Genomic DNA, 25,046 nt, shown 5'->3' with positions numbered 1-25,046 from the left:
TTAATTAACCCAGGGCATCTGTGATCCATCCCTGAGAGAGAAAGCCTCATCTTAACCCCACTTAGCAAACCACTCTGAACTGGCAATACAGTATTAGTCTTTCTCGCCCTTACTCCATCCACTCCCTCTCAACAACATTGTGCATGCACCCACTCACACACGCACAGTCGCACACAGGCACACACACGCACACACAGGTATTTTGAAAAGGGATTTAGATAACAGAAAATGGCTCTGCTCCATGATAATGGAATGTGTGTGTGTGTGTGTGTGTGTGTGTGTGTGTGTGTGTGTGTGTGTGTGTGTGTGTGTGTGTGTGTGTGTCTGCGTGTGCGTGTGCGTGTGTACACTCTGGGGGTGAGGCTTATTGGAATTCAAATAATGCTTGTTGCCCCTGTCTTATAAACAGGTGGCTGTGTGCAGATAACATATGTACAGTGGATGATGTGCGAGCAAACGAGCACGCACTCATGCATTCACACACGCACGCACACACACAGTACTACTACCTACACATGAACTGGCATGTGGCAGAGTGTGTCTTTTTAAATGTAAATCCTGTTTCAGAAGGCAGAGTTGTGTGTTTATTAATCTCTCATATTAAAGCCTTTCAGGAGTGTGAGTAGTAATTCCTGAACAGTGGTCGCTTTGCTGTCACACAGAGGGGAACTGAAACTACAACAATAACAACAACAACACAGACTTTTGTTTGGGATTGATGAGACAGTAACTGGGACTGAAAAGACTGAAAGGCATGGTGGTATGTAACTTTGCCCTGTGTTTACATAACAAAACAAAAAAAATCCCATCATTTCCTAGCCTGGAAACCAGACGAATCTGCCACAGCTTGGGTGACCAATCAGAGCCCACTATTCAAAGTTGGAAATGTTTTGCTGTGACATTTGAATCTGTTTGTAACCGCCCCTTGTAAATGAATCTTCCACACCGAAGTTCCAGATATAATATCCTAATATAATATCTACGTAGGGATATTAGTCTGGCCATGCCAGGCTAATCATTTCCCTCTATACCAGCAGTTATCAACCACTGCCCTCTCGCTGTATTTTGGTGTTTTCACTGCCTGTTTTGGTAGACAGCGACATTTTTGGGCTACCAAGGGCTACTAAGAGAATTAATGCATATTATTCTCAAATCTTAAACTCAAATGTAGACTAACAATTGATTTCCGAACCTAGGCCTTAGCAGCCCATCATTAAAGCAGCTGTTGTCACATGCTCTAATGAGGAAAAGCTGGAAAACCACCTAGCATTGTTTACATCCTTCTGTTTGGAATTACAGATTAAGGGTTGACTACAGCAATTGTAGGAAGAGCTGGCACTGCAATATTGTGTGAGGAAATAGCTATCATTTGCCTGAAGCAGTGTGTGGAGTAGTCTGTATTTGCCTCTGAGAACACACTCACTAACATGCAATAACTGCACAGTTCTTGACAAGACGTCAAGAGCAGAAAACCGTAGTGAGTTGACAGCAAGTTATTATCTCTAGAACATTTTCCCTTAAAATTTGGAGCAGCTGTCAAAATCCTTTTTCACATAAATGGAATTTGACTATTGGTACATTGCTCTCCGACACATACAGTAGTAGAAAACAAAATACAGTAACATAAGAGGGAAAGTAAAATACTGTATAACAGTAAGATATCAGACTTAAACATATTATTTAAGATTGTTATAATACTGTTATATAGGTCATTAACCAAACCATTCCAAAAAGTTTCCACATGAGTTTTTTTCCCCTTCCACAATATTTCGCAGTAGTTTCCATTTCCTGTACCTTTTGATAGCAAGTCAAGTTCCAAAAGGAAATGATGTGCAGTCACATCCAGCTCAGAGTTCAATTAGTTTGGACTCAGGCCAGGTGACTGCTTAAATCAAATGAGCCATCAACCAGACCTGATTTACATATCCATTCGCTTGAATAAACTGTAGTAATAGTATGACAAATTATTGCAAACAAACATTGAATAGATATCTTATATTATAATTTAGTCCAACACTTCAAAGCTATGTTCTGCAATGTCTGGTTATAACTGAGACCTGTCACAACATCGATGCTGTTGGTAGTGCTGCAATATCATTTTAGTGCATCACTAAAAAAAATAAAAAATAAAAATAAAAATAAAAATAAAGTGTTACTGCTTTGAGTAGTAGTACAGTGTGACTTGTATGCCATACTATCAGATGTTTATTGGGTAACACTTTACTTAAAGGTCGGGTCTATAATGCTAATATTTTCCCATGTCTCCCCCCTTATCTGCTCTCTCCATTAGCTCCCAGTTACTGCCCGCACAGAGTACAAAACACTGATGTTGGCCTACAAAGCAACCAAAGGTATGGCACCCCCATTATGTCCAAAGCCTGGTCCAACCCTGCAACCCCTCCTGCTCACTCAGATCAGATAACACAGGGAAGCTGTCAGAACCTTCCCTAAAACATCCGGTACAACGCTCCACACATCCACACTGTTTGGCTGCTTGGATCCTGCCATATACTGTAGAGTGAAGAGTGAGGGATGATAGTAAAAATCACAACCCAACAACAGTCAGTGAGTCAGTGAGTCAGTCAGTCAGTCACTTTACACTCACTACAGTATGTCATAAAATAACTGCCTCCAAAACCACCTAAAAATTGTGTAACTTACGAGCTAGTTCAACAGATACTCGAGGTCACATGCACGTGCAGCACCACAACTGTATGTGTAACTGTGACTTGTCAAGAAATTGGTGGGCTATTTAAGCTCACCTCATTCCACACATTGCTCCTCCAGCTGTCACATACAAATGCATGTTGGTATGTGATTCTTTGCTCTGACCGCCCCCACAACTCCACTACAGTGGAGAAACAGTGTTTCTCCTGTGGGTTCTGTCTGTATCCTCTGGGAGGTTTGTGTGATATAGAGTATATCCCTGTTCTTAAGAGGAATTCCCACTGTACAGCATGTCATAGAGCCTGAATGCCAGGATCAAATATAATATTCACAACCGTATTTACATTAGATCATTAAATGCTTTCCAATCTATTGCGTAAGTTATCTGACCCATTTGATGCCTTTATAAGACCAAGTGCTGTATTAGAATTACATCTCGCTGTGGCTTCATGGATCACTGAATGGTTGACTGCATAGCAGCAAAAGGAAACTGTTTGTAATTGCTGGGGTTGAATGAATGACCAAAGCCAAGACCCAATTATATTTTCCCAGAGGCTAAACTAAATCTATTCTTTGTCTGGCATTAATTGCTTCATCTGGTGGATGAATTAATTCATGCCATCATTTGTTTGTTCATCTAATTCATGGATGTATGGTTTTAACCAATCATTTGTCAATTTGTTTAATCCATTCAAGCCTGCAGTGCAGTGGTTGTTGTAAGAATGTTGTACCAATGACAAGTAGGAAGGATATAGCTGATGCATGAAACCTCTGAAACAAAGTTCAAGCTAATCCTCAGTTAGTAAGATACTCAAGGAAGAATGATAGACACTGCTCAACATAAACACACACACACACACACACACACACACACACACACATACACACATCAAGCGCGCGCACACACGCGCACACACACACACACTCACACACACACGTGCACACACACACACACACACACACACACACAAACAATTTGCCGATCAGCGCTAAATTCATGTTACCTCTACCCATTACCCTGATACCTGATAAGGTGCATTATAAACGTGCTTTCTGTTTGGAGCAGAAACATTCTCTTTCTCCACTCCCACCCCTATCTTCCCTCCTCCTGCTCACCTGCTCTCCTCCTATCTTCCTCTCCGTCTCTCCTCTCCAGCTGGCAAGGTGAGATAACTCCTCCTAACTGAAGCTCATTGGCCCAGGTGATGGAACACACAGCACCAACCAGATGTTGGATCATTAGTCGTAGAGGAACCATGAACTATGGTAGCAGTGGCCTTATCAGCTCTTGCTGGCAATTTAGAACGCCATTCCATTACAGGCATCCCATAACACCACACACTTTCCTTAGATACGCCCGCTTTGTTTACTTGGCTATATTTCATTCATTAATATATTCAAATGCAGCACTTTAAGTTAAAGTACTTACCTTTTGGGCTTAGAGAAACATGGAGGTCTTAGTATAATCTGATTTGTTCGAGAAAAATCCCTGCACAGCTGAAGCGACTTTAAAAGTATTTTAAAGTCCTCGCAAAATCTCAAGCAGTCCTTTCATAGTGTTCGTTTAGAGCTGATAAACGTGTCTCAGAGGATTTATGTGGATTGTAATTGCACCTCAAACAGAGCTCTACTTGAATAACAATGACTTGTCTCTTTGTTCGCAGGTATGATTTGGCATCCTCCTCTCTTCTCCTCCCTGTTGCTTAATCTGATCTTATTATCCTACCTAAACTCTGATATCAGAACACAAGTTAACCCCATATAACTCATTACATGACCCCTTCTCTTTTCACGCTCCACAGAACACAGCAGTTTCTGGCTGACAGACCAACGTCACTCCAAGGAGTGTGCAGCAGACCAGAGAATTGATCATTTCCCAAGGCACAGTGGGGACTTTTTCCTTGCCTCCGGAGATCGTCTGGAAATCCGCAGAGCACTGGAATTTGGGTGTCAACGAGGACCACAATTTGTGTCGTCCACTGCCTTGGACCAGGTCAACGTTGTTTGGCGAGGCACCCACTTGTACTTTGTGCTATTTTCACTCTAGCTGGCCGAGATAGAAATCCCAATCCTGCTTTACATTTTTAATGATATCCTATCCACCACAACCCGAGGGCTGTAGATAAGGGGGTTAATTTTGGCTTACAAGATGTCAAGAGGCTGTTCTTTTCTGTTTAAATGATTACCTATGAGTAATTTAGGTAGTTGCCACTGGGTGGTGCTACACACTAGCATGACCCCTGCTCCCCCACTCTCCAGCAGAAGTCTGTGGGGAATCTGAAAATTGCAGGTATCCTTTTATTTCTAATGGTGGATATAACCAGGGACAAATGTGACACAGGCAGTGCCCTAAAATTTACCATAAAGGTAAGAAGGTCACCAATGTTAAGTGATAAGAGAGGCCATACTCAATAGCATTAACGTTTGACCGCTCTGTGCATCCACTACAGTGTAGGTGGCAGACAGTGACTTGACTTCAGTTATACCGGTGTCTCAAGACCATACACACAGAGACATTTAAAGATAAAGCACATCCACTTTATTGGTTGCTGTAGAGTCTCTAAGTCTTATAATAATCAAGATAATCAAAATGATCAAAATAACCTATAACTATACATTTATTGTTTGCTGTAGAGATTTTACTATGATAATAAGTCTTATAATAATAACAAATAATGAAAATAAAAGAATCCTACTATAAATGCACAAAATCTCTACATAGGTGTGTGCGTGTGCGTGTATGTAATGATAATCATAATATTAATAATAAACTTTATTTATGAAGCGTAAAAGTGTGTATTCTTAAAGATGTATTCTTAAAAAAATGCATTCTATACAACTTATTCTTAGGTTTCAATTCCAAAACACTACAGCCACAGGAAAAGAGCAAAAAAAAGAAAGAAAAAATAACAACCCCAAAACACACGGGCCAGGAATTTTGAGGTGGAAGGGACAGGAGGAAGTAGAAAATTGTATGAAAAAATTGCAAAAAGACAACAAATAAGGAATACAGGAGTGTCAATCAGCATCATGAGAGTCATGTGTCTCTAATTCCACCGCATGTCTTACTTTGTTACCAAAGCTGGGCTGCTCATAGTTGGCGATGCCCGGTATCAAACGCAGAAACTTGCGATTCACTATATTGAAATATTAACATATTATAGGCTACATAATGCTCAAAGATTACAAAAAATAACTCAAATCCTCTGAAGGGTGAGCAGTTGGAGGTCTTGCTTAGGGGCACTTAACCAGGAGAAACAAAGCCTGGAGGAGCCGAGGTCCAAACCGGGACCTTCTGATCCCCAGACAGCCGTTTTACCTTCTGAGCTACTGCCATCCTCATGCAAATGTGACTGAGTGAAGTCCATGTAATCAAGCAAATGAGCTGTGTAGAGCTGGGCAGAATGATATGGGATTGTGGTTATTGTAGGTTGACTGTTACAGTATATTGCATGTAATGGCAGATTTCAAACTATCGTAAAACAAATCAGTTATAAAGATTGTTTTTATAAATAATTGTTTTTGTTCATCTAGACAACATTTTTTTTTTAAGACTCCATACAGTAAGAGAAAACTGACGTTTACAGATGCTGTAGTTGCATTGACTGCAATTGGATACATGATATAATTCAAAATGCAGCCAACAATTGGGTTTTTGAGATACAATTCTGAAATTCACCACACTACACCTCCCATGATACGAAAGATGGTGAACATTTTTCATAAACATTGGAGCTTTCTTTGCTGTAGATGTTTACAGTAAAACATTTTGATGCCCTGTGGGCAAAATGTAAATTTTTTAAAGAATCTGCCTGGATCGTTCGTGGAGGACAGTTTAGTGTCGATTGAACAACAAATTAGGCAATATTTCGTCTCACTTGGGCCTACATTTTGGTTAAAGTTGCATATCACGACTTATTTGTAATACCTTTTTTAGGTTTTCAAACTTATGATGGTTGCTGTAGCAGCACCATAAGGACTATTGGCCCAGTGACCTGTGTGCATGGGAAGAGAGAAGAAGATAGAAGAAGGAGGAGGATGAGTACAGTACAAGAAGGACCGGCAGAATACCTGCCCGGCTCCTAAAAAGAGAGAAGAAACACAAATACAAGGGGGACCAGCATCCGTTCTGCCCAGCGCCTAAAAAACTATAATACCAGTAAAACTAGTACTACAAATATAGTACAATAATTGCACACAGCACAATGTAAAGTGCCTTTGATTAGGTGCTAACGCAACAGCTGCTGTGAATGGCTTTCGATTAAGAACATACGTAAAACACAACCATAAGGAAACCATACAACTCTGATAAAGGTGTGACCATATTGTTTGTACCAGGAATCAAGAGAGTTGCGGAACCTCACTTCGATTAATTCCATCCAGCTCAGTAGCTTTGTGGTCAGAGTGTCCACCCTGATAGTGGGAGGTCGGGGTTCAGTCCACATCCGAGTCATACCAAAGACTATAAAAAATGGTACCCAATTCCTCCCTGCTTGACATTCAGCATCAAGAGTTGGATTGGGGGTAAGTCCTTGCGTCATACTAGTGTCATGTCCATCAAGGTGCCTCACGCTATGGAAACAGAAGATAGGCTCCTGACCTATGGTCCATATGAGGCTATACTTAAGATGAATTCAAGCAATAGTATATCACAGCTGAAATGGATGCTTATAAAAGAATCAAAGAATCCAGGAATGGATGCTTTGATTGACTAGGCGCTCTTGATGGCTCCTGCCCAAAGCCACAACAAATAGTACAGTAGTATGCAAATATCATCCACTCGGCCACTTGAGGACAGAAAGAAAATCCACAGATAGTATCCCTCCAGAATCTGCGGAGACAAGATGTGATGAAGTCAATATCTGTGGAGTTATTGATGGTGTTACTGGAATTCACAGTGAGCCATTTCAGCCTGTTAGAGAACTTACTGCTGCCTCCTCCATAGTGAGGGCAAACGTGGCAATTTGCTGACACACTCCGCCATCAACAGTTTTTGTTTCACCCCCAGCCTTTGTATTGCCTGAAAAACATAACAATAGGATACAGTGTGAATTACTGGACATGTTTTTTCCCCCCCTCCAGCATCAGTGTTACCCCATCACTGCCTTGCTCCCCCCCCCCCAAGTACCAAATTACCCAGTTACCTATTTGCACTTTTCACATAGAGAAGGTTTAGACCATATTCTTTAAGAAGTAAAATGTGTTTATTTATGTTAGTTACAGATAAGAAACCAAGACAAATTTCAAACAAAATTCTAAAAACAATTAGATGTGGTAATCTTCCCAAGATGCACATTATGTAACTATTCCTGAAATAAATATAGAGCACAGAGCACAGTAGAGTTATTGGAACAATATAATTTTGATATGTAGGCATAGATGACGAATGAATATGATATATAATTATGTATGCTGGCAATAGTGACACAAATCCCCCCTGCACACAGCCCATCTGCATGCATATACTGTGTGTGTGTGTGTGTGTGTGTGTGTGTGTGTGTGTGTGTGTGTGTGTGTGTGTGTGTGTGTGTGTGTGTGTGTATATATATATATATATATATATATATATATATATATATATATATATATATATATATATATATATATATGTGTTGCAGGCCAGGCCTTTGCTGCCTTACAGGTGACGGTGAAATAAACCTTTTGTAACAGAGGTGTTGTAAACATGTTGTGTGTGACATCTAGTGGCTGAATGTTGTCTAGAATTATAAATAATTATAAATGTTATATCTTAAATCATTAAAAAAAACACTTCAAGCTGTGAAGGGAAATTACTTACTGTCAATTCTTCCACTGCTTTTGGCCTTTGGAAGTGTTGCAGAATCAGGATGGCTTCACAGTAATAGTGTCATCGCCTCTTTAGAGACATGTTGCTTTTCAAGGAGGTCTCAGCATGTCATTCTTTGTCTTTTTATGTAGGAGTCTCTGGCAGTCATGGATGCTCCTCTGACCCTGAACGATGCGGCCGGTCATACCTAGAATGATACAAGACGTGAAGTTTCTTCACATAAGTACAGCAGATGTACCATCAACGTGAAAGAAGTCGTTAAAGGATCAAAGGGGTAAGTGATATGTTTTTGTAAAAATAAAAATAAATGTTGTTAAAAAGTTAAAAGGTGCACTTCAGCCTTATCTTAATATAATTTGATTTAAAACTTTAATAATAATATATTTTTTAATTGATGCAAGAACAATAACTTTTATTTGAGTGTACCGACTTTCCATGAAGAAAAATGCTGTAGTTTCCATTAGCTTAGAATCGCCACTGATGATCAGTGCTGAGCTTACAAAAAAGTAATATTATTATTACTATTACTCGTTGCTCTTAGTAAGTAATATTATTACTTTACTTATTGCTCCCTAATAAAAGTAACTTGTTAGATTACTTTTCCATTACTTTGGTTAAATGTGTACCCTCATCTGAGTAAAATTAATACTATTTTAGATTGGGATCAACTAAATCGATTTGCAGGTTGCTGATCCAGTCTGGGTAAATGGACTATTCAACTGCCGATATCTGGACAGCTAAAAATATGCGATTTCTATATTAACGATCTGAAAACGAGTCGTGTTTGCAGAGTGAGAATGCCGTAGTGATACCGTGACGTGAAACTGGATCGAGGGAAATGCGTGTAATGTTGTTGCCAACTTAGCATGGAGATCGAACAGATCCATTCACTTTAAGGACTTTAAAAATAAGGTGAGGGACACTGTAACTCTTTATTCACTGCGGGTTAAGTTAGACGTGAGTCCTCAATTTACTTTGACCTACCTTTTTTTGTTTGTTTCATCACTACAAATTTCAATTCTTTAAGCTGTATCCTTTATGAGTTCTCTCTTCTGATTGTTTAAAATTGGTATCCCCACCTGAAAATGTATTTTATGTTTACTAAAGAGTAGGAGAGATTGGGAGACCCCTATTACGCAACAAAAACTCTGAATATAGAACTATTTTAAAGAGGTGGTGCCATGGTTTTGCACTTTTTATGTTTTTCATGTGTCTATGAAGTTGATAGAACTTTATTAAGCCCCCTGGTGGTGTTTTATGTCTTCTCTGACTACTTTGAGTTTCTTCCTGGAGGCTGAAACCTTGAGGGTCAAACGTGCCAATAGAAAAACAGCGCTTTAGTGACATAGTAAAAACATGCCCTCCCCCTCATTATCATAACACAGCAGGTGTGGGCATGAGGAGGAGGAGGGACTAGGACAGGTGGGTGGTGCTAAGGTGGTGGAGGAGGTGCTAAGGTGAGAACCAGGTATACTAAATGAACTGGAGGCGTGTCCACATAAAAACAATAATTTTAACACTTTCAGTACACTTTTTTGAAAAAAATCTTCCTCCTAGTATAACCATAATGCCTGATGATTATGTTTTAGGGGGGGAAAAATCACTGAAAATCACGGCACCCCGTCTTTAACTATTTTAACAAAATAATCACTTACACACGCTTTAACAGACCTGGCTTTACAGGTGACCTTGCTGAGAGCCTTTGCCACTGGCTTTATCAGGGTGTTGAGGAGATCGATGTACGACTGGCACTTCCTGTGGAAGTCTGGATCCTCTGCAGCCAAGTTAGGATAAGTCTTCAAGTACTACACAAATCAGAGACGTGGTGGGGCAGCAGGGTGGAGGGGGTCAAACTGGTTGGCCATGTTTGTCAAAGGTCAAAGAGTCTCCTGCGCCCCCCCCAGCAACCCAACCGCCCCTCCCACCGCCTCCCCCCACCCACCCCAGCCCCCCGCCACACCCCCCAGATTCTTGGTGAAGATCACATGCCGGAGGCGCCCAGTCCCATGCTGGTGGTGTGGCTCATACAGGGCAGAGTCTGGACGTTCTGGGGATAGTCGTGGGCGAGGATGCGTCCGTTCTCTCCGCCTCCGCCGTCAACGCCGCTCACCATCCTCGTCAGTGTGGAGCAACGCAGGGCGTCGTTGATGGATAGCTGTCGGAAGGCAAAACACACACACACACACACACACAGCATCACGTTAGGGTTCAAATTGCGCTTTGACTGTCGGCTAGATTTCACTCTATCTGACTCACAGACATGTGTTTATCCCCATAGGAGCAGGGAAGACTAATGCACCGATTAGCGCTAGCAGTAAACAGAGTCTGATTTGTATCCCTCAGGGGGCTCTCTGTTGTACATGAACAAAGATGGCAGCATCAAATGTATTTTTCAGCTACATGCATCTCCTCCGGTCTTAGTCTCTAGTTAAATGAATAGATGAGCACCAGCAGCTGTAATGACACCACCTCAACGTGTTGCTGTTAGAAATTGTCCCCAGTTGTTAAAGCCTAACTTACACTCCGTAGTATTAAGAGTCACTTGCCAGCAAGAGCTGATATTCAATCTTGAAGTTCAGTTCTTGTCAGCAAGCGACACCGCTGTGCGATGGAGTATATAAATTGAGCTTAAGAGTCACAGGGCATTGGCTTTCATTGTCTTTATATGTAGCCCTGAGCGTCACTCTCCAGTGCAGCAAGACATACATCAACATCCTCATTTGGTAACAGGCGGAGCAGAGCAGGAGTGTGGGTGCAGGAACGGAGCTCTCATCAGTTTTATTGCTTCATTCTTCAATTTATTACAATGGAGGCCAGTGGGCCCGAAAGTGGAGCTAATGATGCGATTTGTGCGTCTCATTCTGTGTGCGTGCGTGTGTGTGAGCGTGTGTGCGTGCGTGCGTGCGTGTGTGTGCACGTATGTGTGTTGCTGTGTATTTCCCGTCCGCCTACGTCTCATTTCTATAACGGATTAGATTTCAACAAAGACAGCTTGATCCAGTCCAACCTGTTTGGACTGCATGGGGGACTGGAGATTTATGGCTCGCTCTAATTGGATCTGCTCTGTTGTTGCTTTAAACCCAAACAGAATAAAGGCGAGACTGGACTAATAAGGTACCATCTCATAAGCATACGGATCAGGTGTCTCGTTAAAAACTCTGAGACTCACAGAGAAGATCACTCCTTGTCTCATGTTTGCTTTGTGCATAAAGAGCATTTCATCCTGTCTCTGATTTAGGAAGTATAATATAATCGTTTTTGTCATACAAGCCGTAGCTCTGCAGCTCAGTGTAGGCATAGACATATAAAGGTAGACGCCTCCTTCGGCTCTGAAGCGTTCGTATCTCGGGCGCGCTTCCTGCTTCCGCAGGGCTGTCGTGTGCGTCACAGAAGCGGAAGTTTGGTAGGCCAATCAGAGGCAGGTGGGGGCGGGTCTTTTTGTAACCCAGCTCTTAACCCTTTGAGAGGCAGCAGCTGTGCGCAGCATCTAGTTAGTTGGAACTTGGCAAACTCCACACTCTATTTGTGAAATTCAAATAAGAGACATGGTCCTTTTTCATATCAAGGTCCATTATTTATTCAGCATTTGAGTCACGGAACACCGTTTGATAAGCTTTAGCCTCTCACACCCAAAGCGTAGAATATGTTATCGTTCGATAAGATGTTGTCAAAATAACAATTGTTAAGTTCTCTAATTGTGTACCTGTATAGTAAGTAATGCAGATGTTTAACAATTTGACTCTTGACAGTGTGAAATGTTATACTCAAGATTTAAAGATCTATAAGGGTCCATTTGGTTATCAACTCTCCATCATTTAGCTGGGTACCACCTGGAACCCCCTCAAGGACCACTGGTTGAGAACCATTGCACTGACAAGTCCCGGAAAAGACGCACTGTGATTGGCCAGTAGTCAACGCACTGTGAGCGCTGTGATTGGCCAGTAGTCACTTTGAGTGACAGGTTCCCTGCGGAAGACGGAAGAGCCGCCGTGTATTGCGATACCAGTCGCCCCAATGAACTGCAGAGGCCAAGGAGGTATCTAGGTTTCTAATATCTATGAGTGTAAGGGGTCATAATCGCCACTGTCTAAGGCTGAGCAGAGAAACGCCTGAGCGGGCTGACACCTTCATTCGGTGAGACTCGGATCTGGACTTGTAGCAGAACTCCACCAGCGCCACCAGCATGGCCAGGCCCAGGCCCCCGATCAGGATGTAGAACACCCCCGCCACGTTGCTCAGGCTCAGAGCGCTGGTCTTGTCCTGTAGGGAGGAGGGATGAGGAGTTGAGGACACAGATACCAGTCCACACACCAATACATCACTCACATACACTGTACAACGTGACACAGGACATTCACATACAGATAAATATTGTATATTCGAAGAACTAATATACAGTAAAATCCTGGAATAGTCAGAGTTAAATTAACCCTTTCACTGCCAGAATAAATAAATAAATAAATGAATCACCCACTGCCAGCGATTGTTTGATTTTCTTACCTTTTCAAGTAGTCACAGAATATTTATCTCCAGTATGATCAATCCCCTGATGGTTGCTAATCACGGCGGGTTTCACTGTGCTTCCGAGAAAAATAAAATAAATGTCATCGCGACCCCTCGTTCGCTTGTTATAGGCCGTTGAAAATAGCATGTCTCGTCAAAAATACATGATTTCCTAAAGACGTTAACCAGATAGTGAATGGAGCAGTAAATCTTGGGATCAAGTGATCTCCTGGTTCTGTGTGCATCTGGGGATGAAATGGTCACTCATGTGATTGTGAAGAGCGCCATCTAGTGGAAAAACCACAAAAAAAAAGTTGTGGCAGTGTGGGCCTGGAAAAAAAGGCGCCAAAGTCATCCTTGGCAGTGAATGAGTTAACAACTATCTTACTGTATAAACACACAAGACTGATTGGTACACGCAGGACAGTACATTACGTAATGGACACACACACACACACACACACACACACACACACACACACACACACACACACACACACACACACACACACACACACACACACACACACACACACACACACACACACACACACACACACACACACACACACACCAGAAAAACATACTAAAAACTGTACTCTGTGTTGACATAACCCAAACATAAACATTTATCATTACTTACACCCTAATATTACTAAAGCAAAACTTTAACTATTGCCACAATTTGCCAAAGTTTCCATACATTATTTTAGAAATACTGTACAATTTGTGATGGAGTTGTAGTGTAAAATACACTGAGCTCAAACTGCATTTGACACATCAATCCTTAGTTCAGTTAGTTTATATATCAGAGGCTTGGAGATATAATGCTTATCATAACTGCATTTACTTACACCTATGTCTAGTTATATTCTGTAATGAAATGGGACCATTAAAGATTAGACCTAAACTCTTCAACCTATCGTCTTGTGGAAGCTTGGCATTGGGCATATTTCCAAAATGTCATCGGTTTATAACTGTCAGGGAATATTCTTTGTATCATTTCTGGGAGATAAAAGACAACTTATAAACAGTATTTCACCCTGGTAGTATATTTACACTTTTTAGCACTTCTGCTTACATTCACATTCTAATATAAACATGTGATGTTGCGAAGACATTTGGTGTAGCGGGAAAAAAAGTAGACCAAATTTAGACCCATGCCCAAATCCCTATCTGAGTGGATCAGATTTGGATTTGAGGTGTTGTTAAGACATTATTGATGAATCAAACTTATATCACTGATTGACACAATGTTTGCTGAGATAATTCTATGATCACATGTCAAAGTGATGCCAATGCAGTTTTTGGGGTTTTGAACTACCCCAATTCTAAATCTTAACCACTCGGATAGGGGATTAAAAGGTTAGAACTTTTCGGCCTGTGGACCACGGTCATCGATGTATATAGGGTTTAAGTAGTTAAATAGCTTCAGAAGAACTCAAGCCAAAAAATCTAATGGTCTTCTGCCAAAGTGAAATACTGCTTAAAAACATTTGTGACCAATACTGCAAATAGATGCAAGCAGGTTGGGAGACGTGACATGATGTAAAGCCTGCTGGCTGACTGACAGTGTTTGGCATCCAGGCATGCACACACTCCAATTTACAGTGAGAGACTTGGGAGAGGAACATTACAGAGGCCAAAGGGCAAGGGTCACAGCTCAACACGTTCCTAAGGCTTTGTCTGCTTCTCTCCACACTGAGCTCTCCTGAGAAAAAAACTCTCTCTCGCTCTCTGGTCATAAAGCTATTCATTAATATAGGCACAAGTATAGTTATTATTATTATATTATAGTGATTCACATTTAGAGACTTGAAATTGTGCAACACAATGCTTCACGACTATCATTATTTTAAACAACATGTTTGATCATTGTGTCTGGGTAGGTCAGCTGGTAGAGCGCTTAGGTTCTGGGTTAGATCCCGGGCACTGCCAACTAGTAGCACGGCCTGGGTAACTAAGGCAATAAAGGAGTGCAGTAAATACTGGGAGCTGTCGGTAGGTGTGGCGTTCCACCTCAGTAATCCATCTCCCATTCATCTCCCAGGGGTCTAGCGCATTGAATAGGGGATAGACACCATCTGATACTGAAATTAAGACACTCTGACCCACTTACTGTTTGATCACTTTAGTGCAAGTGAATCACTGCATATTCCATAAACCTATCCAACTCACTGTGCATTATTTATATGGGCAATGCACAGCCCTGATCGCAATGACCGCCAAATTGCTAGCACTTAAACACTCGTCAGTGTGAAGAGACAGAGAGACCCGAGCTGTTGTTCATTGAGCTGCAGGGAGTGATACAGTGTCGCTGCATGTCAGGGATACTGGGGCTGGAATTTGGTGCTGGTCTAGGGTCAGATCAGGATTGTGCCTTGGGGAAAGTGGGGGGTGGGGGGATGCTGTGAGGTGACAGGACTGGTTTGAAGACTGACCTTTCTTGAGTAGTCCTTGCTGCCACAGTCTCCCTTATCGTACCACCATTTGTTTTTCAGTTTGTCTAAGACGGCTTGCTCACTGAATTTCAACACCGCTAGGTTTACTGGGATTCTTCCAACCAGCAAACACACATACAGTACATGTTAATGCTTGATCTTTCTTATTGTAAAACAGACACTCTCAACAGACAGACAGATATACACACACACACGCACACACGCGCACACACGCACGCACGCACGCGCACACACGCACACAGTACATAGCATTAACATGTTAGAGACATCAGTGAAAGTGATATGCATTAATACTCCATCTACCTTAATTGTCTTGCTCCTTAAGGCAGAAGATGTGTATTACTACTGTATATCACTTCGGGTAACCGGCACACTGCTTTACCTGCCACAATTCTCTTTGTTCTTTTAGCAATTGAATGCATTTTGACTACATCACAACTCGAGGTAAACAGCCAAATTAACTAAGCCTGATTAAATATTACCAAACCGCTAAACATATGCATGGATGCACGCAGTGCTCAAATATCACTGTACACGAGAGACTCAGCTATTTCAAATCCAGACTCAGCCAGTCATTTGTGTCTAAGCAGAGGGGATAGCATATCCTTTTTAAGTGGAGCCAATATAAACCAGAATGCTTCCTCCATGGGGGCATCCTTGTGGCTGTTCTCCTCCCCATGGAGGTGCAGTGGAGGTGGGTTGGCACAAAGGTGGCGCAGTGTGGGCTGCCGGTTACCCTCCCCACTGTGGCGGGTGGTGGTGGGTGTTACCCGCTGGGTTAGTCAAACTGGCTCTGACCTTGGAATCCCCTCCCCCGCTGCCGCACTCTCCCTTGTCGTACCACCACTTGTTTTTCAATTTGTCCAAGAGTCCCTGCTCGTTCAGTTTTAACACTGCCAGGTTAACAGGGTTTCTTGAAAATGATAATAAAACGATAGCCATTAGGGGGAAAAGAACACTCTCGGTCGGACACATGTATAGTGAGATTGGTTTTACGGAGGTGGTGATCATGACAACTGCTTATATGGCTACGGACATGGAGCAGGGACGTGGGCTCTGGATGTAAACAGTACATATTTGTTAGTTGTACATCTGTAATGGATTGGAATGCTGAGTGGCCATATTGGAGTCAGGTTTTACCAAGCAGAGGGCTCTCAGAGGGAGGCAGAGCAGACACCAGACACATGAAGATGCTTTAGATACAGAAGTCAGTCTGTGTGGATGGTAATCTCCTTTCAGTTGTCACTAGCATTTGTGTCACTACGGCAACTGGCCTCTTCAGTAGTCACACCGTAACACTGCCCAGGGGTTTGTGATGTTTATTTACACAAACCTATCAGCAATTAATCCATAAAAGCTCCTGAGACAGGTGTCAGGGGCTTCAGTATTTACGCTGTCAGGTTCACTTGTGTGCTAACTGTTGAGTGTGCTCCGTTGGTAGCCTCAACAAATGCGCTGGACAGCTGAAAGGAAATGCACAACTATCTGAACCAACACATCCAATGCATCTCCTTTACGGTTGTCTGTCTGTCTCTCTTTCTCTTTCTAGGTCTCTAGATTGTGAATGTATTTATTTCCTAGAGCTGGCTGGCTATGTGGAAGAATAATACATATAGTGTACTACGTGTTTGCCTTGGTTTGGAATTTTACTAAATTTGCCAAAAAGACGTGCTCCTTTTTCATTTTTTTCTAATTTCATAAGGGGTTGGAGGATAATATGATTCTACTTCCCTCCATAGGGGATGCAGACAGCCTTTATTTACATCACAGCTGTAGAAAACACATTTTCAGGGAACACAGCTGGTAAAACCTTGGAATTCTTTCTCACATTCAAGAAGAAAGAAAGAAATCATGGTGTGTGCGTGTGTGTGTGTGTGTGTGTGTGTGTGTGTGTGTGTGTGTGTGTGTGTGTGTGTGTGTGTGTGTGTGTGTGTGTGTGTGTGTGTGTGTGTGTGTGTGTGTGTGTGTGGCCATGAATGGTCCAGAGACCTGCTGGTTAAATGATAGTTGGTCAGTTGGTTGGAGGCTAGTGGATGGTGGGTGGGGGGTGTTCATGGAGGCATGGTACAGATGGGATTACTGTATAGTACTCATGATACAAACAGCAGTTATGACAGAATCTATGTTTCAAATACATTGTTAATACAGGCTGTGAATTGAAATGCTAAATATCAACTGAGCATGGATTCTTTTTCACCCTCCCTGGTTCAGTTAGACCAGCGTTGAAATATAAATGGTGAAATCCAATCTAGACTGGCGTTATGTGATCTTTAAAATGCCGCTTGGCACAGCAGGTATGATTGAACCTGGCCTTTTGTATTCACAGGACATCCACTCCCGCCTGAGTGGATGACAGAACTAGTTAATCTGTCCCTCTGACAATGAAGAAAATACAAAAGCCCTACATGTTGGCTCCTTTTAATACAATGCCTTTTAAGAATGTCCATTAAACTCCAACTTCCCTGACAGTATCTGTCTGTGAATGCCCAGGTGGCAGCGGGTGAATACCACACACTGCTAGTAATTAACACCATAACAGACAGATAATAAGAAGCCATCTTCAGCACTTGTCCACTGCTACACTGTAGGTCCCAGCCCACCAAGACTTACTGCAGGAGAGAAGATTAATTTCACCACTTGTTTCATCACTAATGCAGTGTAGACTTGCTGTATGGAATCTAGTTTGTGGTGAAATGTAAATCGGGCCCCAGAGTGAAGCTTTAGGTGTCCTTTTCAACCTCTGTCCATCCACCAAATATGTATCCTTTGGTGAATCCTAAGTGCATTTGAATGTGAGGCCATGTGAGGTCTCCTCACAAGGCGGCTTTCATTAAAATGAATGAGGCGCATCAGAAACAGATTAAAACGCTTCTGATGCCCCCCCCCCCCACTCTCTGTCTGCGATAGGAAGAGAATTATAAATGGTTGGTTAAAGTGTGGATATTATGCAGGATTATAGCCGTTACTTTTGAATTTCAGTGTGGGTTAGTATTTTCATACTGTGTGGTCGATTATCATATCACATGAGGCAGAAATCACTGCAAGTCTGTTGGTGTCAGGTTCAAGACATGAACGCTGGCGTAAGTGGAAAAGCAGACATACGAGATGTGACCTCCTCAGCTGTGGTCTTGCTCTAAGTGCGGCGTTGGTGTGCCAGAGAAAACATGTTTTTTATTCATAATGAATGAGAAAGAGAATTCAATTTGGGTGTGTGTGTGTGTTCAAGCATGTGTGTCTTATGTGTTATGCTACCATACGTGACACGTCTGAACCCACTTAAATGAAGCTGTGTGCGTGTGAGAGCCTCCTTCAGAAAATTCAGAGCAGATCATCGCTGAAGGAGGCAGCCATCGACTCGTAGCAGCCCCTCACATCTTAGGGGCCATGTCCACACTCAGAGAACGCCTTTTGAGCTGAGGAGCGCTTTGGAGCTCATGTCCATAGCACTCACACACAGCGTAATGCCCGCACAGTTTGAACCCATCAACCATTGAGGTGCTCACTGCTCAAACGACCTGTCATCTGCGTTAGCTTAGCTGAAACAATGTGAACATGGACTTCTCCTGGTTGTAGTAATGATTCAACGTCAGGTTGTAAATGATCAGGTTGTCACATACAATCAGGAGGATCAAATGACCGGCGCTGCTTTCCAAAAGTTGAACTGTTTCCAGCTTGAAACGCCCAGGACGCTGCACCAAAAAAAGTCGGGAGGGGTGAAGCGCGTCTTTACCATAGAAATACATGGAAGACACTGGCAACTCAAAAGGTGTTCTTTGTGGACACGGCCCCTTATGCTAGCGCTCATACACAACAAGCCTGAACCTCTGACAGACACACAGGACACTGGCAGAGGTTCAGACTGGCTGCAATACATAGACACATGGATGTAAGCCCAAAATGCTCTACAGACGTGCAAAAGTCAATTTGGGGTTATGGCATTATGGAAAATTAATTTATGGACAAATCTGAGGTTAAAAGAAAAAGGTTTTGTGAGAATTGCGTCATGCAAGGATATACGGTATATGTGACAAATTATATGTGAGTAAAGCAAAATGTGCCAGGTGTCGCTAAACAGTGCGAGATGAATGCATGGTCAAGTGAAATGAATGTTTGTTGATCCAGATGGACCAATCAACGCATGAAAAATGCGATGGTGATCATCATGCAACGGGCTGATAAAAGCACTTCACACAAAAGGCTTTTATCCATCCACAGGCTGCACTGACAGATGATTACCTGAGGGGAGAGCCCTTGGGGGTGGCGATGCCATAACCCTTAGAGTCCAGATTCCCTCCCACCTTCATGGTGTCGCAGGGCTTCCGCTGCTCGATGTACTCGTTCATGGTGGACTCCAGCAGGTACGCGTACTTCCCCTTGGACCTCCTAACCCTCATCATTCCCTCGTCCGTGGTCTTCACAAACACGGACGGGTCCGCGGATTTCATATAGGACCACATCTTCTCGTACACAGCTATCTTGGAGAGCTGGAAGGACGCGGAGGGACAGGGTGAGAGTGAGTGAGAGACAGACAGTGCTTTCTATGTGCTTTTTGTATTTGTGCATATCTCTTTCCACCAGCTGATCTCCATCAGGTCCTCACCCTGAAGAATTCTTTAGTGGATCCAGCGTCCAGCGTTCCATATGCTATGTCTGTCTGCTTGGCCAGGTCCTCAGCGCTCTCTATGGGAGACACCATCCTCTCCACTGTAAGGAAGGCAGCCAGGTTGGCCGTGTAGGATGAGATGATGATGAGGGTGAAGAACCACCACACGCCACCGACGATACGCCCAGAGAGAGACCTACAGGTAGAGAGACAAGTTCAGGTTTAGGGATCTGAATCGGGAACCGCAGATTTTCACTTGAAAATCTGAATAATTATTCAGAGAATCAACATGTTATGCCCTTCAGCTTATTCCTTTCATCAATGCAGAATTTTTTTTCGGTTGCTCAATGCAAAACAATTATGTCATTTGTCTACGATGACTAAAAGGAAAAGATAATGAGCATTGTGATTTATTTTAAAATGTTAAAATGTTATTAGGCAGACAAAACAGTTGAAAACCTGTGTAGATAGGTCTTTTTCCACACCAAAAAATGTATCAGGGATCAATAATGAATCAGCCTGATCGCTAATGGCACTGGTATCACTAAAAATAAAATCGTATACAATTCTTTATCTTTATTCAGGTTGTCGTAAACAGAAGGACACACATTAACCATTTAAATCCCTGTGCATTGGCTATTTACACTTCCATGCAATAGCAACATGGATACATACAGTAACTCCAGCCTTGGAGAAATACAGCAGTTTGTAACATTAAAGACGTTCTCAAAACAAATAAATAAATGCCTTCCACCACTACACTACCAGTGACCTACATTCCATCACATGCTTGGTGGGCTTAGTCCAATGTGCTAAGACAAGATAACCAGCGCCACAAGGACCGCCTTGGTCCTTGGACAGCGCCTCGACCCTGCCAAACTCTGCTGAGATCCTCCAACAGGGGTCTACTAATGGTTGCAAAGTCTAGGCTTGTCACTAAGGGTGACCCAGGATTTTGCCATGCAGGCCCCACAACTGGCTAACTACCTGGGGATCTCAGGCAGGCAAACTCAGTGTTGTTAAAACTCACTTCTGTCTTTTTCTTAATTTATATCATTGTTGTAGCGTTTATATTATTCAATCTTGTTCATCGTAACTTGTATTTAACTTTTATTTACTTCAATCTGTTTTTACTGTGAAGCACTTGGTAACTTGTTTATGAAAGGTGCTATTTGATTGAATACTTTATTAGTCAGAAATGTAAACAGGACGTGGTACAGTCAGACATTAAGGCAAAAAGGATAACACATAAATAGATATGATTTATTATTCACTTTAATGTTGTATGTGCAGTATGTACGTATGTTCTATGGAACAACAGATTCATTGCAGTAGATCAAAGGTGAGGAGAGAACACCTAGACACTATAATTGCACAAGTACTTTCAAAAACAAATGTTTGATTTGCAAGCAATCTCCCCCTGGAATAATCTTTCCCTCTCCTCTTCCTCTCCAAGTCTCTAGACTCAGAAGAAAGCCTGGATGGCTTAGAGCAGAAAACTCATTGCGTCACACACCATGGAAGAAGCGTATTTTCTGAATTCTGAGTAGTTTGTAGTTTTTGCTGTCAAGATAAATGGAACAGCACAAAAAAAGCGGGAGAAAAAAAGCACTAAACGAATAAAAAAAATATTTCTTATGAAAAAAAAAAAATGTATTTCTAAATATCATGTGCAAGTTTTTTTTAATATTTTTTTCAGTTGTTTCTTATTTTTCTCTCTGTCTATGATGTACGCCTTCTGTAATGTGAACATGGTGCTTAATAAACACAGCTATAAAATAAAATAAAAAATATAAATGGAACTTGAGATTATGTACAACACAGGAGAGAGATCGGCGATGGTGGGGGGTAATTTAAAATGGCTTTGAGATGAAGGCGGATGATGAAAGCGCCCAGGAAAACGGAGAGACCGGTGTCAATGGAGACCAAACAGAGAGTGGATGCAGAGCCTTTGAAAGTAGGTGGTGTGAAATTAGAGCCAGGTGCAGGATAGGAGGACGGGAGGATGGCTTTTCAGAGATCAGTGTTCTTATGCAATGGTCAAAGGTTATGTTGTGGCTGAGGGATTAAAAACAAAGTGCCATCTTTATTCAAAGACCTCACATCACATCTAGAGCTCCTGCAAAACTTCAGCAAGTGAGTAAATGAATGATTATCAGGTCCTTCAGCCTGAATAGCTACTGATTAGCAATCTAATTAATGTCAAGTGATGAAGTATACATTTGTCAGTTGAATTCAGTTGTGCTGATATGTAACTGAGCCTTTAATCTGCTTCTCTGTAGAGAATAGGAGTCTGTATTCACATTGAGAAAGGTTGAGGTGAGATGAAAGAGATGTTATAGAGCAGTAGTTCTCAAACCTTTTCACGTCAAGGACCCCCAAATCAATATATATTCAGCCGCGGACCCCCATCTGAAAATAAGTTGTGCCATGGACCCCCAGAAGAGAAGCTTTATGTTAAAAAAATCAAAAACTAGATGATGTACAAGATGTACAAGCTCGCAGCGCGGCACAAATTGACGCGCTGTGAGCTTGTATATCTGCTATTTTTAAATAGCCATGGTAACACATTTAGCTGGGGACCCCCCCAAGGACCCCTGGGGTCCCCGGACCCCACTTTGAGAACCACTGTTATAGAGATGGGACAGAGAGCGAGAGCGAGAGAGCAGCTTTGGCAGTAATCACAGAAACTGATGAACATAGCTAGCCTGATTATCAGCCTGAAGCTGCGTGGAGCTTCAGTCTGAAATTGGCTGCAATGGCCGCGATTACCAGGGGGAGGGGATTCAAATTGCCCTAAACCAATCACAAGAGATCCACGGATCCGCCTACATCTGACGTCATCGCACAGCTTGTTTTAGCAGATATTCGCTGATTGGCTTGTCGTTAGACCACCCGCACCTCCGACTCTGATTTGACAGGTTTTGACACCAGACCAAGAGGAGCTCACTCAGAGAGTGGGCGGGGTCTATGGTCTGGAACCAGGCTAGAACATAGCTCTAACTGCTACAGGCCTGTGGTGCTGGAAGTACAATCTCTAATCTCTCACTCTCTCCCTCCCTGCCTCTCTTATTCTCTATTCACCATCCCTCCTTTCCGGCTCCTCTGTCCATTATGTCTCATGGTGTTACAATCTGCAGCAGTTTTCAGGTTCCGAGAGACATCTTGCATGAAGGATATCTGATCATCCATGCTTGTCCATCTTTAAACTCTTTAACTCATTCAATCTGAGAACGCATACTGTGTCATTTTAGATTTTTTTGCTATAACCATTATTTTATACTTTGGGCTATTCAAAAACAGCATATCTACAAGCCCATATCGTGGCACAGAGTGCCGCGCTACAAAGCTTGTAGATCTGCAATTCTTTTTTGAAAAATCGTGAAAATGTGTGCAAATCTTTGAATGTATGTTTTTTTTAAACATTTTTAACTCAAATCTTTGCTTCTGGGGATTCTACAAATGTCTTCTAAATCCTAACAGTTTTTTTGGAAAATACTATATCAGTGGTTCTCAAACTTATTTCATGTCAAGGACCCCCAAAATGATATGTATTTGTCGGCGGACCCCCCCCCCCATCTCAAAATATTTTTTGAGTTAAAAATATATATATTCAAAGATTTGCACAAATGTTTTTCAAAAATAGCAGATCTACAAGCTCATAGCACGGCACAGAGAAGCCAAAAAAAATCTAAAATGACAGAGATGCGTTCCCGGATTGAATGGTTTAAACGCCCTCTCTTCTCTCCTCCTCTCATACATTACAGCAGGAAGACCGTACACCTTAACGAGACATTCACCAAGGTTGCATTATTACAACAAAGACCGTATAACATCATAGCCTTGTAAATAATCACTGATTAATCTATTATTCACTGTGCCAATTAATTATTGCTGAGCATTACAATTAAGAGCAATAGAAACGGCAGCAGTAAATGTGCTGTCATAAACGTGATTGTGCATAATGAGGTGTATGTGTGTAAATGTGTTGAATCAGCATGCCTCATGCCTGTGTGTACAGGCATGCACCCTCATGGGAGTTGTGCATCGTGTGTACATACTAGTATGGAGCAGAAGGAAGGTTTGTGTATAGTGTGTGTGTGTGTGTGTGTGTGTGTGTGTGTGTGTGTGTGTGTGTGTGTGTGTGTGTGTGTGTGTGTGTGTGTGTGTGTGTGTGTGTGTGTGTGTGTGTGTGTGTGTGTGTGTGTGTGTGTGTGTGTGTGTGTAGTGTTCGGTCTTCTAATACATTACTGTACATTATCCAGACATTGTACATCTCAGTGTCAGAGTCAGACCACCTCGACCCTCATCTCCTTGAGGACCGGTTCGGGTGTAGCACTTAACTCTCATTAGCATTCCCCTGGTCGGCCTCCTTTATTTCGATATGCTAATTAGCACGACTAATGGCTTTAGCAAGTGTAAAAAATGAGACAGTTCTGGCCACATTACAATGGATTAGGAATTACAGAGGTTTAAATGGGAGAGAAAATTTGTGTCTAATTATAGTGTGATTCTAAGACAAATCGGGGACAGGACAAGAGGTTTCTGCTAAGCTGATTTGGGAGATGTGTTCTTAATGGATGGATACAGCGCCTTCTGATGAGACACAATTCAGAAGCGTTAATCGTATGCCAGGGACTCAACCATTTTAATGTATTGGGGGTCCCAATCTACACTGTAGTATCATAGCATGGGTATGTGCCGCCTGCACAATGCAGATACCCATAACATGTTATAAATTGAGCAAAATAAAAATACACACCAAATATCAAATCAAGTCACTGCACTTTTTTGACCACATAACACACTGTAAATCTCCACCTGACCTGCAATGTGATTGGTTCTCTTCTTACATCAGTTCTGGAAAAGTTTGTCTTGTGAAACTATAGTCCCGACTTCCTTTCCACATATTTTAGACGGCAGCGCTTTTAGACGGCAAAAGTAGGGATGATAAGAGCGAGGTACAAGTCAAGTTGTCTACACTACAAGTTCATGTCTTGCCGAT

At 42.1% G+C, this 25,046-nt stretch overlaps 1 protein-coding gene and 1 long non-coding RNA gene across 2 annotated transcripts in view; both read right to left on the bottom strand.

Annotated features, from left to right (window-relative positions):
- Positions 1 to 6,784: 6,784 nt before the first annotated feature.
- Positions 6,785 to 8,590, bottom strand: LOC308076072. The gene is made up of 3 exons (XR_013932246.1): positions 8,465 to 8,590; positions 7,596 to 7,687; positions 6,785 to 7,498 (listed from the first exon to the last, which is right to left on the bottom strand). It is a non-coding gene; the product is annotated as an uncharacterized lncRNA (long non-coding RNA).
- Positions 8,591 to 10,454: 1,864 nt separating this feature from the next.
- LOC308076592 (glutamate receptor 1-like) overlaps positions 10,455 to 25,046 on the bottom strand; it is a gene marked incomplete at its 3' end in the record, with an annotated part of 65,251 nt that continues 50,659 nt past the window's right edge. Inside the window, exons 12-16 of the mRNA XM_080416994.1 lie at positions 20,039 to 20,237; positions 19,675 to 19,922; positions 16,237 to 16,351; positions 12,599 to 12,733; positions 10,455 to 10,628 (exon numbers count right to left, since the gene is read on the bottom strand). Coding sequence (XP_080273120.1) covers positions 10,455 to 10,628; positions 12,599 to 12,733; positions 16,237 to 16,351; positions 19,675 to 19,922; positions 20,039 to 20,237 — 871 coding nt within the window. The remainder of the gene's footprint in view (positions 10,629 to 12,598; positions 12,734 to 16,236; positions 16,352 to 19,674; positions 19,923 to 20,038; positions 20,238 to 25,046) is intronic.

This window comes from Gymnoscopelus braueri, assembly GCF_963280865.1.
Source record: "Gymnoscopelus braueri genome assembly, chromosome: 20".
NCBI lineage: Eukaryota > Metazoa > Chordata > Actinopteri > Myctophiformes > Myctophidae > Gymnoscopelus > Gymnoscopelus braueri.
The sequence above is the reverse complement of the archived record's forward strand: the minus strand, read 5'-3'. Positions and strand labels throughout refer to the sequence as shown.